The 15,738-nt window shown below is 39.4% G+C and overlaps 1 protein-coding gene across 1 annotated transcript in view; it reads left to right on the forward strand.

Moving 5' to 3' along the window:
- LOC117389738 (contactin-associated protein-like 5) overlaps window positions 1-15,738 on the forward strand; it is an 88,985-nt gene that overhangs the window by 52,191 nt on the left and 21,056 nt on the right. The window contains exons 8-12 of the mRNA XM_033987459.2: window positions 4,629-4,735; window positions 7,000-7,119; window positions 12,102-12,302; window positions 14,909-15,065; window positions 15,155-15,282. Coding sequence (XP_033843350.2) covers window positions 4,629-4,735; window positions 7,000-7,119; window positions 12,102-12,302; window positions 14,909-15,065; window positions 15,155-15,282 — 713 coding nt within the window. The remainder of the gene's footprint in view (window positions 1-4,628; window positions 4,736-6,999; window positions 7,120-12,101; window positions 12,303-14,908; window positions 15,066-15,154; window positions 15,283-15,738) is intronic.

Here is a 15,738-nt window from a genome sequence, read left to right on the forward strand (position 1 = left end):
CTCTTGTCTCTCCCCTCACCCTTTGTGTTTCCGCTCTCCCTCTCTCTTTCTCTCTTTTCTATCACTCCCTCTTTTCTCTCCCCTCTTCCTTTGTCTTTCCACTCTCCCTCCCTTCTCTCTCCCTCTTTCTCTCTTCTCTCACTCGGTGTCTTCTCTCCCCTCTCCCTTTGCCTTTCCACTCTCCCTCTCCCTCCTCTTTCTCTCTTCTTTCCCTCCCTCTCTTCTCTCCCCTCACCCTTCATCTTCCTACTCGCCTTCCCTCTCTCGTCTCTCCCTCCTTCTCACCTCTCTCTGCCCCCTCTTCTCGCTCCCTTCCTCTCTTCTCGCATCTCTCCCTTTGTCTTTACACTCTCCCTCCCCCTCTACTCTCTCCCTCCCTCTCTCCTCTCACACTCCCTCTTTCTCCTCTTTCCCTCTCTCTCACCTGTCGCAATTAGTTCAGCCCCATTAACACTTTAGGAAGACAAAGCTCTCCCTCTCATCCTCTCTCCCTCTCATCCTCTCCCCCTCCACTCCTCCCTCTTTCCTCTATTCCTCCTTTTCTCCTCTCTCTCTACACCCTCTTCACCTCACCTACTCCTTTCCCTCTCTCTTCTTTTTCTCTCCTTCCCTCCTTCTCACCTGTCGCGTTTAGTTCAGCCCCATTAACACTTTAGGAAGACAAAGCTCTCCCTCACTCTCCCCTCCATCCCTCCCTCTTCCCTTTCTTCCTCCGTCTCACCCCCCTCTTCACCTCACCTACCCCGAGACCTTTCCCGTTCATTATAACCGCCGCTGTGAAACTCCATCCAGACCGCAAACGCTACAGCAATTAATGTGCGTCGCGTAGAGGTGTATGAAATTATAGACGAGCGCTCCGGTGGACGATAATTATGCGAAAGACGAGCAGGAAGAGGAAGCGATCATTCATCAGCACAAAGAGAGCTAAAGCGGCGGGTTCACATGTCGCTAATGAGGTTTGATAGTGGAGGTAGAGAACGGTCTGTCGTGTTTTTTTTTCCCTCTTGTTTTTTTTTCAGTGAATATAAGACCCTGGAGCTGAAGACAAACACACATATCGCTAAATTGTAATTAAAACGGCCCATATGGCAGTATTCCATTCTCTGATATGTTTTAATGCTGTTTCCTCATCAAAAACAGACCTGGAGTTGTGTTTTGTTTCATTCACACATGTTTAACACACAAACCCTGCGTATTTAGGCTGAGTTCTTCTTGTTCCACCTTGTGATGTCATCATGTGGTAATACAGGAAGTGCTCCACTGTGATTGTAAACTCCATACACCTTCACTAGAATCATTTAGATCATTTCAGCCCTCGAATTGCCAATCTCTATTGAACTAAAGGTAAAAAACTAGCTGTTAACTTGAAAACTACTGCTTCATGACCTCACAAGGTGGAACGGAGCATTTTGAGCTTTGGAGATGTTAACGGTCTAATAATAAAGTGTTACTCAAACATGTGTGAATGAAAGAAAACACAACTCCAGGTCTGTTTTTGAGGAGGTAACAACATCATAACATGATTTAAAGCTCACAACAGTCAATTTTGTGTAATAAAGGTCCTTTAAAGAGTTATTTTTCCATGTAATAAAGCAACATTTGTTTTGCAGTACAGATATACTGCAGCTCTTGAGGTCAAAATAAGTCTGCTGTGTACTGTATCGTTGGATAACCGGGAAGTGCATGTTAGTATGCTAGTTGTTGTTAGCATTAACGCAACGGCAAAACTGCGCGGTTTGGCTCTATATGTTGGGCTGAGATGGGATGGGGATGTTCATTTAATTTTAATTTTTATTATTTTTATTTTTTATTTATTTATTTGTTTTTGCACTTGTACAGGGTGGGGGATATTTCTATATTTATGCGCTCGTATTTTGTAGAATTCTACCACACTATGCTTGTGCGTTCAGGAAAAAAAAAAATAATAATGGGATAACTAAACTATATTTCAATGTAATTTGTCTTTCTATTGGTGACTTCTTAATAAAAACATTTGAAAAAAAACTGCGCAGTTTGTTCTGCACTTATAAACTCATCGTGGTGAATAATTAGGATGTTCAGAATGCATAAGATAAGTGAAGATTAACTTTGGACCACTGCAAATCGTTGTTCGGTTTTTCACATTTTCACGACCAGTTGACAGAATTGATTTTTTTCTTTCACTACGGCTCACACCTGGACGACTCAGGGATTACTCTGACAAATAATGATAAGGTTCAACTTTTGTGGATCGTACGTTTGTATATTTCTTAAAAAAAACTCTCTTACATCTCCCATAGAGTTACATAAACTACTCCTTCCATCTGAAATTATGACATCATCAAACTTTAAAATGTGAACTCAATCTTTTGAAGCATGTTTTCGAAATGCTCTTTATGTTTTCTTCAAATGATCAACCCCGTCACCCAGCTCGGATAAATACATGTTTGTGACAGCAGGCTTTTCATGTCAACTACAAAAAAAACATGTTCCATCAAAGTAATTTCAGCTCTACACAGACGAGAAATCAAAGCTTAAACATTAGATAGTTTATTCAAAAACTGCTCAACATGGCGGAGTAACCTTTTCAGACCCACTCTTCTTTTGGCGACGGATCTCAAAATATGAACTAAATGAAATAAATAAAAGCTCTGCCGTGACAGTGTGATCAAAGAGCTGCGTTCCACACCCGCCGATCGACAAACAGCTAAAAGCGCAGTTTGAGTGATAGGAAATCCAAGAGCACCCGCCAAACACACAGGCTTCTTATAGGCTCTGCTTCAGACGTCTGTGAATGCCCAAATCCCTGCTTTGGGTTAGTTTGGCAAGCATATTTTAAATTTGAAGTTTCTTTCATACATTTTTCTTTGTTCTTTAAACAGTGGGCTTTCTACCGTGTTATAATAAGCTGTCCTCTCATCAAAAACAGGAAGAGGTTTCATATGTCATCCGTGCGTGTTTGAGTCACCCTTATTACTACTCGAAACTCCTTACGAAATGCACAAAAGAATGATACGAAATAATATACCACAACTTCACAAACCTGGTGCGATGTGCAGTAGTTTCATTCGTGAAATCGTCTGTCAGTGGGATAGTTAAAGTCAAATGAGATTATAACATGCACAAGTTTTCAAACATTTGCACATGTGACAACGAAATGGATTATTTATATATCTGAAACTGAGTGATTATGTGCATGTGTGAATAGTTTGGTATGGATGTGTGTGTGAACTGAATGTTTTTAGATATGGCGCATTTGAGGGGCGAGATTTGTTGTGTACTTGATGTTTACAGGTCTTTCATGCTCCTACACCAAACCGTTATTCTTACTCAACATCAGCCTGTCCAGGGACGACAGGTGGAAACTAGTATTTAGTCTATAACATCTTTACTGTTTTTGAAGGTCAAGGTAATGCCGTGCACTGTCCATGTCACAATAAAAGCACACCATACCATACCATTAGTGGAATGAGCGAATGAAGGCGTGACCGTGTTGTGATAGCGCTAGGGGGGGGGGCATCAAAATCGATCCTTTGGAAACTTAATACGGCAACACATACATGGACAAATTACATCTAAAGTGTTATCATTTTCTAATCTTTAAACGGTGTACAACATTTGTGAAAATACACGTTTGAACTGTGAATTCACCTGTGCAAACATATAGTGACAGTATAGGGAAACATTACGGCCAATGGCTCAAGTGTAATATTACATGTATTTGGTCATTACGGCAGCTACAATCTTTCACACGTCGGTATCTAAAAATAAGCCAAATTAAACTTTATTTGGAAACTATATTAAAAATGAATGGGTGCTGGACTAACTGAAATTTCTACCATTTTCTGGGAGTATAATAATGAAAATATAATCAAGCTACAGACTGGAATGATTGACACAAATTCGGTAAGTGATTCAAATTGGGGCATGACCATACACTGTATAAAGAAGTGGACTAAGTGAGCGTGACGGCACACATAAATTTAGACTCCAGTCAAATGAAGCACATCGAGGTTAGTGGCTATAAAGGTGAATTTGGAGCCGAGTTTCATATTTGTTATTCCAACCGCGCGTATCATAGCAACCAAAGAGCTAATCTAGACCGAGGTTATTGAAGGTAACGCCCATTCCTGCACGCACCGCTGCTAAATGCTGACAGTCAAACTGTTGCTAATGCTAGCGGGCGTGACCTTGGGGAAAAAAGGCGCCTGATTTGTCTGTTATTAATATTCATATATTGATTTACGGATGCAATAGCGAAATAAAAATACCAGGATCATGTAGAGCGAGTTAATACGAACATTTTCAGACCAAAATCATGAGCCTGACAGCAGCAGTTACAGAGACAGTGGCGACAGTTTTTCAATATAAAGTGAATTGGAGCCAGAGTCGATGGAGCTGGAAACGTGCCCATGATCACTTCCTATTTGGAATGTGGCAGCTAGCGGGTTAGCTATGTCCATTTATATATACAGTGTACGGGAAAGGCACTTCAGTTTTGTTAATTTTGCGTAATATAGGACCTTTAATGTTAGGTCTGCATCACATAAACATGTTTATTCAGTTATGATTTCTATAAAAACTACAACATTTTGTATTTAGGCTGAGGGCAAAAATGATTTAGTCAATTTCTATCCTTGCTGTTTCAGATGCCTTCCCAACCTGTGTGAGCACGGGGGCCGCTGTGTACAGACGTGGAGCTCCTTCTCCTGTGACTGCTCAGGGACAGGGTACTCTGGCGCCACCTGTCACAACTGTAAGTACTGCACCTCTACATTGTTTTACATTCTCAGCATGTGTTATTGAGATTGGTGTGGAGTGAGTCAGGGACAGTTCATAAGCAGTGAGAGAATGAGCTGGGAGCAGAGTACTCTCCTCTCTCCTCCCGTCTGCCTGTGTGTCAGAGCTCACATGTGCTTGGTATGCTGCTCATGTGTCCTCCACGGTGCAAAGACAGAACAACAACAACTCCGATGTAAAGGTTATTAGGATTGTGGCCCAGAAAGCAGAAGCGTGTGAGTGATTTTCAAATTTTTGGTATGTATATGTAAAAAGCCAGATTAAACAGGTTAAATCTGTTTCTATATAAATACATTGTTTCTTAGTACATTTTGCATTAATAGTAGTTTTTGCATAAACTCCTCCTGCAGGTGTCGTCTTGTGAGTGCAGTTTGGGTCAAATACCTAGAGATACGATCACAAGGACCTTCTTTAGCCCTACAGCAGGAGTTTCAAACTCGTGGCCCGGGGGCTAATTGTGGCCCGTGAGACAGTATTTTGTGGCCCACATGACAATATGAAAGTTTATATGTTAGTGTGTCATTACCATGAAGGTTCCGCCAAATCGATAAACCCCAAACACACGTGTCACTCACGCTGTGTACACCCGTCACAAAAGATTCAACAAATAATGATTTATATCCATAAAATCCACAAGAACTGGCATATTTCCTCATGTATGTTGAAAACAGCGATGACGTTTGAGAACATTTTAACAAAGCCCTGCCCTAGAGGTTATGCATTGACATCATTTATTCAAAAAACTGAGTGTGGGCAGCATAACAGACAAGCCTTTTTGCTTTTTCTTGCCTAATTTTTGTCTATGGAGCTGTTTTCTTTGGCTCAAATTAGCTTTATACGGCAAAACAGAAACTGAGTGTAATTTCTCTGTTGTTGCTTTGACTGTGCAGAGCTTAGCTAGCTTGTTAGCGAATAGATCCAGTGGCCCAGGATTTATTGTTGGCTGTTAATATTAATCTATGTGCAAAAAAGGAGCTCAAGAGGTGCTGAAGTTATGATTGTGGTGGTTCTCAGACCCTATTTAATTAAAACAATAAAAATAATAATACTGGAGTTAGTTTGGCATTCTGTTGTTTGGACAAATTGCACCCTGCATGTGGTAATATCTTGTAACAAAACTCAATTCACCCTGGATTTTGTAGTTGTAGTTTGCGAGAGAAGTTGGTGGTACAACGCTAGCCACAATTTTATAAGTTTTCCCCAGCTAGCTTACCAACATCTTGTGTAGCTTAGACATGAACCCAGATCATAAGATAACACATCTTACGAATCAGTGACTCAAGTATGTATTATTTTGAGACAGTGTAATCAAAATATAAGACTACCATAGACATAGGAGTGCGGGCTGCAGCACAAAGGTACACAAGGCTTTGAGAGACAGGGACTACTTTTTTTTAATATCAGCAGTCTCAAAGTTATTTCTGTAAACAAACCCAACCTTCTTCATGATCCTTGGCACTGTGTGACTTTAGTCCCTCCACACACAGTTATCCTCATACTGAGTTCAGCTTTTCAGTTTCATCCAGCACCACAACTCCAACAAGACATGGACACAAAATACAGCTTTGTACATGACCTGAGTGTCAAAGAACTCATTTACAGTGCACTGGAAGAAACGCAGTATTGTGCAGGGCAGGTAGCAGAAGGAAAGGACAGTAGGCCTATATTCTAACAAGCTTTGGGGGATTCATTTGAATTGAATAGGCAGTATGGCGGCGGAGTGACTCGCTTTCTCGCCTTTGCATGTCTCTCCCTGTACATGGATGGGTTTCCTCGGATCGTTCCAGTTTCCCACATCAACCCAAAACATGTGCCATCGGTCAAATCCTCCAGCTGAGGTAGTTTCAGAAGATTGAACCTCTAAAAAGTAGCACCCCATAAGAGTCCTGGTGGGGGCATGTCACCTGCATGACTCCAGGGAGACAGAAAGTTAAAACCAAATTTGAAATATTCTCTGTGAAGCTAGGTCAGTTTTATGCCAGGGTACAAGTCAGGTCTGTGAAGAGACAAGCCCTATCAAAGCAAGGGAGCAGTAAATACACCAGTAATGAAATAAATGTCTGTATTCAAGGCTATTTTTTGGCTGAAGTTTCACGCAGCAAGTCTTTAATGTCAGTTACCCAGTGTTTTAACCCAGGCTAACTTGAACATAACTGTGCTAAAGTTAATTTTGATGTATATAATGTAGATGTATATAAATAAGTCTTGGTCTGGTTCCAGCCATCTACGAACCTTCCTGTGAGGCCTACAAACTGATGGGCAGCTCGTCAGGATTCTACTCCATCGACCCCGACGGCAGCGGACCCCTGGGGCCTACCCAGGTCTACTGCAACATGACAGGTGAGAGACAGCGCCCCCTGCTGCAAACACAGGTCTGCTGCAACATGACGGGTGAAAGAGTGCCTCCTATTGCAAATACAAGTCTACTGCAACAGAACACAAACTAGGGTTGTCAAAAGTACTGCAAATCAGATACTAATACTAAAGCTGTTACAGAAACTAGATACTCATTTGAGCTGGAATTGATACTAAAAAAGTCCCATTCATAGGACAGAAATGGACCAAGTATAAAACCACATAGACTAGTGTACACCCATGGACCACTATGGAACCTACCTGGACACTGAGGGATTACACAGATATAAGGCCACATAGTAATATAAAAGAAAGTACTACCATTTAATGTTGAAAATCACATTCTATTTCTTTGTATTGAATTCTAGTATTGTAACAACATTAAGGCAAACACAGGTCTAATGCACACAGTGCCCCCTACTGCATACTGCAAATACCAATAACCAATTTTTTTGTTTGTTTGTTTGTTTTTGTATTTTGCTTTTTCATAATCATGACAGAAATCATGACAGAAACATGTATCTGAGATTGAGTTTGAAACGTGTTTTTGAGAATTATTAAAATTAAAATAAAAGCAGAAAGCAGCAGTCTAATTTTGACTTCACAATTACCACAAATCAAATGATCAAATTGTAACATTTGCTCACCAGTCAAATTTATCAAAATCAAAAAAACTAATTAAGATCAACACAATATTGCATGAATGCTAAATTTGGAAGACCTGATTACAGAAACTTTTTTACTACTACTTTTACTTTTTATTTTAACATCTAAGAAAAAAATACATTTCTGTCAGAAAAAATTGTATTCTTGCAATATTGCTGCAGATTTGGTAAACAAAAGAACATGTCTGTGTTGATTTCCCTGTGGATTCCGCAGGTGCATTGTGGGTGATTGAGTCCATTGTGTGGAGTGTAAAAATGACAAAGTAAATGGACAGCTGAGTGTAGCTTCAGACTGCATCAGGCTGTGCATCGATCCACAGTGCTGTCCATGTCCTGGGAGAAATCATTAGAGTGGACTTCAGCACACAGGCACACAGACGCAAGCGCACTCACGAACACACACACAAACACACACATGCACACACTTTATCCCCTCTGACTGCTAACGTGTGATTGAGCCCACACCAAACACATGGGGCATAAAAGGAACTGTATGTAAGATTATAATTTCATAAACATGACCTTATTGTGTCCCTAGATATGTCTTAATTATAAAAACACTGGGCATGACAGCCAGGTTATTTATGTTATAATGTGGTGTTTTGGTTCTCAAGACGATTGTCCAGTCAGAAAGCAGAATGAGTCTCATGTGAATCTCTCATTTGGGTTGCTGGTTTCAATGTCTACAACAAGTTGGTTTAAAACTAAAATGACTCATTATTCAGTGTTAGTGCAGCCTCTTCTGAACAGTGTATCCATATACTGAGAAAAATATGTATTTGTTCTCTGTATGCAAGGGACTGGCAACTTAAAGGCTACAAGAAGCAGATACAAGTAGCGGATTTCTGTGTGTGTGGGTGTGTGTGTGTGTGTGTGTGTGTGTGACTCCACTGAATCTTGTGCATATCACTGATTAAGAAAATTAAATCGGAAAACAACGTAAGTACAGAGCAGTGGGTCTGTACAGTGTTGGTTCATGAATACAGGAGAATAGAGATTACTCAAACATGCATTAATCCTGCTAAATACAACTTTGAAAGGGTAAATGATTAATCCTGCTAAATGCAACTTTGAGAGGGTAAATGAGAAGGAAACAACTATAACAGAATAGGTCAGCCTTGAATCAAAGAGAATAATCCATCTACCTTAAGTAAAACGTATTATTCTGACACAAGCTGTACATAGCCCAGCTGCCACTCCTCCTCAGACAGACTTGTTTATTTACATGTAATGATTGGTTTAATTGAGGTCGAGGAGACAAGGGCAGAACAGGATTATTAAAGGGACAGGACTAAAGCAGAGGAGCACAGAAGGGCACTGTTCATTTCCCACAATGTGTATTCTCATTATTAACATGCAGATACCGTGTTAAACGCTGTTAAACGCATTTTCTCAAATATTGTATTCATTGTAACAATAAACTATCCATTGTTATGTTAAAAAAATGAATTTTGAAAGGAGACATTATGTAAAACCGACTTTTATGAGCTTTTAAGGTTATAACTGTGTTTTTAACTGTCATTTTTAGGTGTATTTTGATTGATTCATGCACATTTGAGTACTCCTGTCCTGCTTTGGAGGCTTGAGTGCTTCATTCAAGTTTTTACCTACCCCCTGTTTGTACCAACTTTTGTATTACGTTGTTCTTATTAAAAAAATCCGACTCTGGGTGAAACATGTTGCATTCACTTTTATTTTTCGACAATAAAAAGGTGCCACAGTGAAATGTCATTATGAAAAGGTGGGGCTTATAATACTGTGTCTTCCAATAAACAAAATGTAGAATAATGATCTATGTATGTTACAGTTTAAAACTACATTTATTTGAATTTTTTCATGATGCATTCAATGTGTTTAGGGAAAATACATACAGCGACACATTTATAAACACTTTAAATATATGTTTACCAAAGTAGCACCATGAAGCCCTGTTCCTGCTTAATTTTTTCGCGAGAGGGCATTTAGTACAGAGCAACAAAGTTTCAGTGGTCAGGTTTTAATTATTCAATTTTTGGTGCTGAAAGCTGTGTGTGGTGCCCTCTGCTGTCAGCTGTGGAGAGTGCTGCATTTTGTATTGGTAATTTAGCAGCGTGACTAATATCAGCTTAATGTTAACAGCTTAAACCAGTGCATGTTGTTGTACTCTTCACGCACTTTGTTTATGTGTCACTATCAAGCTTGTCTAATGGAATAAGAATGTAAGGTATTATTATTATTATTATTTTTTTATTTTTTTTTTGATAGTTTAAATTTTGAGGTAAACTGTTTAATGTGCTGTTTATGCAAGTGTGAACGCACCCTAAAACTGTTTTGTACGTTCAGAAGGGGCAGCCTCATTAATTAGGAGCACTTAAACATGCGTATGACCCTTTAATTTGTCAAAGATAGTTACATAATGCCAATAATATGTATATACAGGGTGTCCATAGTCTCTTTATATACTTTGCAATTTAAATATGTATTACAAAGGCAATCAATAAAATATCTTAATCAGACTTATTCTATTGTACTCAGAGGTTTCCAAAGTTTTTTTTGTTTTTTTTTACCTCTTTTAATACACCTCTATATGGGCTCCATTAGTCACCCAAAGCACATCAAGATGGTACTCGATGTCTTGCCATGTTCGCTGTAGCAGAGCCTCATCAATGGTTACAATCGTGTCTGCTATCTTTTACTTTAGCTCAGTATCTTTGTTCGATACAATCTTTCACATAGCCCCATAGAAAGAAATCCAGAGGTGTGAGATCTGGTGAACATGGTGGCTACAGAATTGCTCCATCTCTTCTAATCCAACGGTGTGGAAATGTTTGATTGAGGAACTCACGGACATGCAGACCCCAGTGTGATTAAAAAACCTTTATAAACCACTGAGTATAATAGAGCAAATCTAATGAATATACCTTATCACTTGCCTTTGTAATTAAATTTAAAAATAGTAAAGAGACACCCTGTATATTGACAGGATACAAGGAAAACACACAGTGAGAGTGGAGGCATGTGGGCTGGATTACATTTTAATCAACTTAATTAGACCAAATGGATTAATTTAATTCATGTTTAATACTTAGCATTACACTAATAATGATGTTTACATCTACAGCCAATTTAAAGCTAAATGCTAAGCAGAAAAAATGCTAAGTGGAAGTTGTGTTCAGTATGCCTATTAAGCATTTACTGTACAGGTAAACATGTTTTTGTAGCTCTACTGTTATAATTAGGCTTAGGAAAGCAGTTCTCAGTTCATGCACGCTATTTTGGGCAGCTGCTTTCACCAAGACTATGGGGTTCTTCTGGTTTAATCCTATTCAAAATGCAAAATTTTGCTAAACTGACTTATTAATGTAATAAAGTTACTGAAAACACCAAGTTCTTTCTGAGTGTGAAGCAGAATACACACTTCATTAATACTTTACGAAGTTGTGAGTCTATTCACTCTCCCTGAGTTCAGACGGGCGTCATGGATTTTTGCAGAATCAATGAGAAAAACACTAAACATCAACTTCAAATTTCATTTGAAAAAGATACTTCTCTGAAATAAACAAATGTGATTGGGCGGTGCTGAACAGCTCGAGGCATCACAGAGGTGGTGGCCAGACTGACATCTCTCTTTATAAAGAATACAGAGCAATATCATTTTGGACTTGGCAGGGAAGCTAAGCCTTGTTAATAAGCTAAAAATAATGGATGCTAGCATCAAAGTTGGTACGCTAAATATTTTGAGCTAATATACAGGATTACCCAAATGTGTGCAAATAATGCAAAACACAGCTCTGTAAATAACTTTATTAGATTAAAAAGTGAAGTCAGTTTAGCAAAATATTGCATCATGAAAAAGATTAAACCAGAAGAACCCCATAGTCTTGGCTAAAGCAGCTGTCCAGAGCACGCATGATTTGAGAACCACTTCCTAAGCCTAATTATAACACTGGAGCAACTATAGCATGTTTACCTGTACTATGAATGCCTAATAGGCATACTGAACATAACACTCACTTACATTTTTTCTGCTTAGCATTTAGTTTTAAATTAGCTGTACATGTAAACAACATGATTAGTGCAATGTCAGGTATCAGGCATGAATTAAATTAATCCATTTGGTCTAATTAAGATGATTAGAATGTAATCCAGCCCACATGCCTCCACACTGTGTATTTTCCCTGTATGCTGTCAATATAAATATCCATTATTGGTATTATGTAATTATTTTTGTAATTATTTTTGACAAATTAAAGTAGATCCATGTTTGTAAATGAAACGTGTTCAGTTCATATAGATAATGACCTGTAGGCTTTGTGTTCCCAGATGAGCGTGTGTGGACAGTGATCACTCACAACACCACAGAGCCGGTGAGGGTGCAGGGCTCCTCAGTGCTCCAGCCTCACATCATGGACCTCAACTACAGCGCCTCCTCTGACCAGCTGAGGGCAATAGTGGCCGGCTCAGAACACTGCCAACAGGAAGTGGTCTACAGCTGCAGGAAGTCCCGCCTCTTTAACACCAAAGGTCAGTGAATGGTAACTTATGTATTTATTCAGTGAGTTTTGTCCTCTTCATCCTCTAGATATGAGTGTTTAATGGGTAAGGAATTGGACTTGTACATGAGGACTGGGATTCAAATCCTGCTCAGAACAGGCTCCTGACTGTTGCAGGTTTTAATACCCAGCATAACATGTGCTTCACAGCTGATATGAGTTGAACTTGATTTTGTGAGCAGAGAAAACAACTTGAAACCAACAACACCAACAGTCCAAAAATTGGTGTTTCTCAATTCCCAGGATCTTTCCTCCATAGACCACTCTGTAGCACTCCTCTGGAGTGAGCTCCTCCGAAGCAGAGTGAAGTGTCCTGCTCACACCACCTGGATCGATGATCAACCTGATAATAGCGTTATCTGCAGTAATGATGGCTAAAACAGCAAAATATTTTGTTATTGTGTGGTTATTTTCATTTTAAAGAAAGTTTGCATAGGCTGCAGTGCATTGTGGACAATTTGCAGTGCTCTGAAGTGGCCAGAGATCCACAGGTGCATCCTTGGTAAATGAGCCAAACAGAGGAGTCGAGCACGGAGCACTTGAGGGCTTTGGGAGAAGTGGTTCAGAAGCCGAGGATCCTGGTAATTGGGAAACATTCATTATCTGTGTAAGAGGTAGAGCATAGGATACACCACACACCTTTGAATCCAAGGGTCACTGATTCACATCCTACTTCTGGCACAGTGCGCCGATGGCATCAGCAATTGCACTGTATTTAGTTTATTTCATTTATGCAGATTGAGCCCAGTCATTCTGAAATACAGGCATCAAAATGTCACATTTACAATGCATTTTTGAGTGGTCATGTAAGCCCACTACACAGCACAGTATTCTTATGGAAATATCATGGTAACCAAAACTAACTCCTGCAAACATTCTACTTTATTTCATGGTATGATTAATCCTAACTCTATCTCACATATCATACTGTTCTCATTCTATTACTATTTTATTACTGGTCCGAAGTGAAGTAGAACCAAATTGTATATAATGTTGGATGCATTGTTTTTCTTCTTTTCTTATTCCACAAAAATCAAAATCAAATATTTTACTTCAGGATATTTAAATATACCAACATTATAATGTTTTATTATAAATTTGTATTATTAATTTATTAGTTTGTAAACAATCAATTATTCCTGATGCTTCTCTGAATGCAGTCCTGGTATAGCTCCTGTTTTGATTCTTATTTACAGTAGAATTTTGTTGTAGCTGCCTCCAAATTTCATTACCTTCTCTCACAGTTCCTGTTTTACACCACAAGCAGAACAGCTCTGCTTGTTTTCATTCTGTTTCACATTAACCCACAATACTTCGACAATGTTCCTCTCTGCGACCTACCATCATGAAACATTCATAAATCCCACATTCCTCTGGTCCCTGGATGCCACACGAACACAAACAAACAGCTGATTATCCCAGGGACATCAAACGGTGGTGTGTAATGGGAGGTTCCAATTGGACGTGGATTCAGGTCAGGAAGTCATGCTGTGGGGATGAGAGAACTGGCATATTTTAACTTACGTGTTTTGGATTTGTTTTATGTTGTGAAAACATGTGGAGCAATAGATGAAGAATGTTAGCGTACTTAGCATTCAGGAAATTGAGTGTTAGGCTGGTTAGCATTCAGTTGGATTTAAAGCAGACCTATTATGCAAATTCAACGTTTCAGAGCTTTTAACAATGTTATAATTGTTTCCCCTTCTCATTTAGCCTCTTGAAGTTGCTCACTGCTCTCTACTTCTCTCTCCATTTTTTTTTTCTTTAATCGGTTAAACACGTAAGATTTGTAGTCATTTTGGTGCAAATAAAAAAGGTCTGCTACTTGCTAGAGTGATGTGCAGCGATCCATTGGAGGTGCCGACAACTCTCTTTGTTATGATGATGTTAATGGCGACATCAGCACCAGGCATTAGGCACCACATTTTTCTAATATGGATTTGTTTTTTTATTTAGTCTTTTTAGATCAATACTGCAATTTAAAATGTCTAAATTATAACATAATGATCATTATACATTATAACTACATAGCAGGCAAGTACAGGCAGTACAATATGTCTTCTTCAGGAAAGTTGTGATAATATTTTTTTGGCATATTCGTCACCCTGAGTGAGCATTAACAGAGTTAGAGTTTAACAGTTTGCAGTGTCTAAACCTGGTGATGAGTCTTGACTACAGTTTATCTGGGCGTCAAATCATGCTCAGTAATTCCAACAGAAAGCAATAATCCCCATGTACAATCCAAAGGAAAGGCAATCCATTTAATAATCTCAATGGAAGTAATATATTCAGACCAAGTAGTCCCAAAACAGAGCGGAACCCGCCCACTCAAGTCCATACAGTCCAGTTCTTTAGTTTATTCCCAGAGCTTTTGTTCCGATTTAAGTCTCAGGTGGTTCAAACAACAGTCTCCTCCCCACACACCTGTAGTACACTGATAGGTGCTCTCGCCCGCGTGCTCTCGAACCTGCCTCTCATAAAAATGATACAGGGAACAGAAATAACGCTATATTCACATACATTCTGTGGCTATGCTGAGATAGAGCAAACCTAACTTTACTATAATTGTACTTGCAGATGGCCGTCCTCTTTCCTATTGGCTGGACCAGAGCGGGGAGAGGCGGAGCTACTGGGGCGGCTTCCTGCCTGGAGTGCAGCAGTGCTCGTGTAGCCTGGAGGAGAACTGTGTGGACATGAACTACTTCTGCAACTGTGACGCCGATACAGACACATGGTACAGTTCAACTTCCAGATTGGGAGTGTCCTGCCTGAATAATTGTTTAGTGTATTTGTTCTTTTGATTTATTTTTCTTTTTTCTGTAGGTCTAGTGACTCCGGCGTGTTGTCGTACAAAGACCACCTCCCGGTCAGTCGTCTGGTGGTCGGGGACACGGACCGCTCCGGCTCTGAGGCTGTGTACCGCATTGGACCCCTGCGTTGCTATGGAGACAGTAGGTGACCGCTTGTAATGTACAATCTACCCACGCAAAGGCCTAACATTTTGCCATCCATGAGTTTCAGAATGATGAAAAATGAGGACTGTTACCATAGCAATTAACAATTTAAAACGTGTATCTTTCAAATGGGCAAAAGCTCTGAAAATTGTGACTATTAACACTACACATAAACAAGAAAGGCTATTTTTAGAAGTAGGTGGTACAATAAGGTGAAGTTACAAGTTAGCTCTGTGGAAAGGCGACCTCGCTCACAATATGAAAGAAATTACACTGGGAATGAAGTAAATATAATAATGATTGATACATTTAATGCCATACTGTGGAATGAATGTGAATCTATACCGGTTTGTTACAACTACAACCAGGTAGTGAACAAGTCACCAGAAAACCTTTAAATTTACATTCTGCACTCTTATTTATTTACTCTTATTTTATTTAAACACAAATCCT

This window comes from Periophthalmus magnuspinnatus, chromosome 21 (genome assembly GCF_009829125.3).
Source record: "Periophthalmus magnuspinnatus isolate fPerMag1 chromosome 21, fPerMag1.2.pri, whole genome shotgun sequence".
In the NCBI taxonomy this organism is placed as follows: domain Eukaryota; kingdom Metazoa; phylum Chordata; class Actinopteri; order Gobiiformes; family Gobiidae; genus Periophthalmus; species Periophthalmus magnuspinnatus.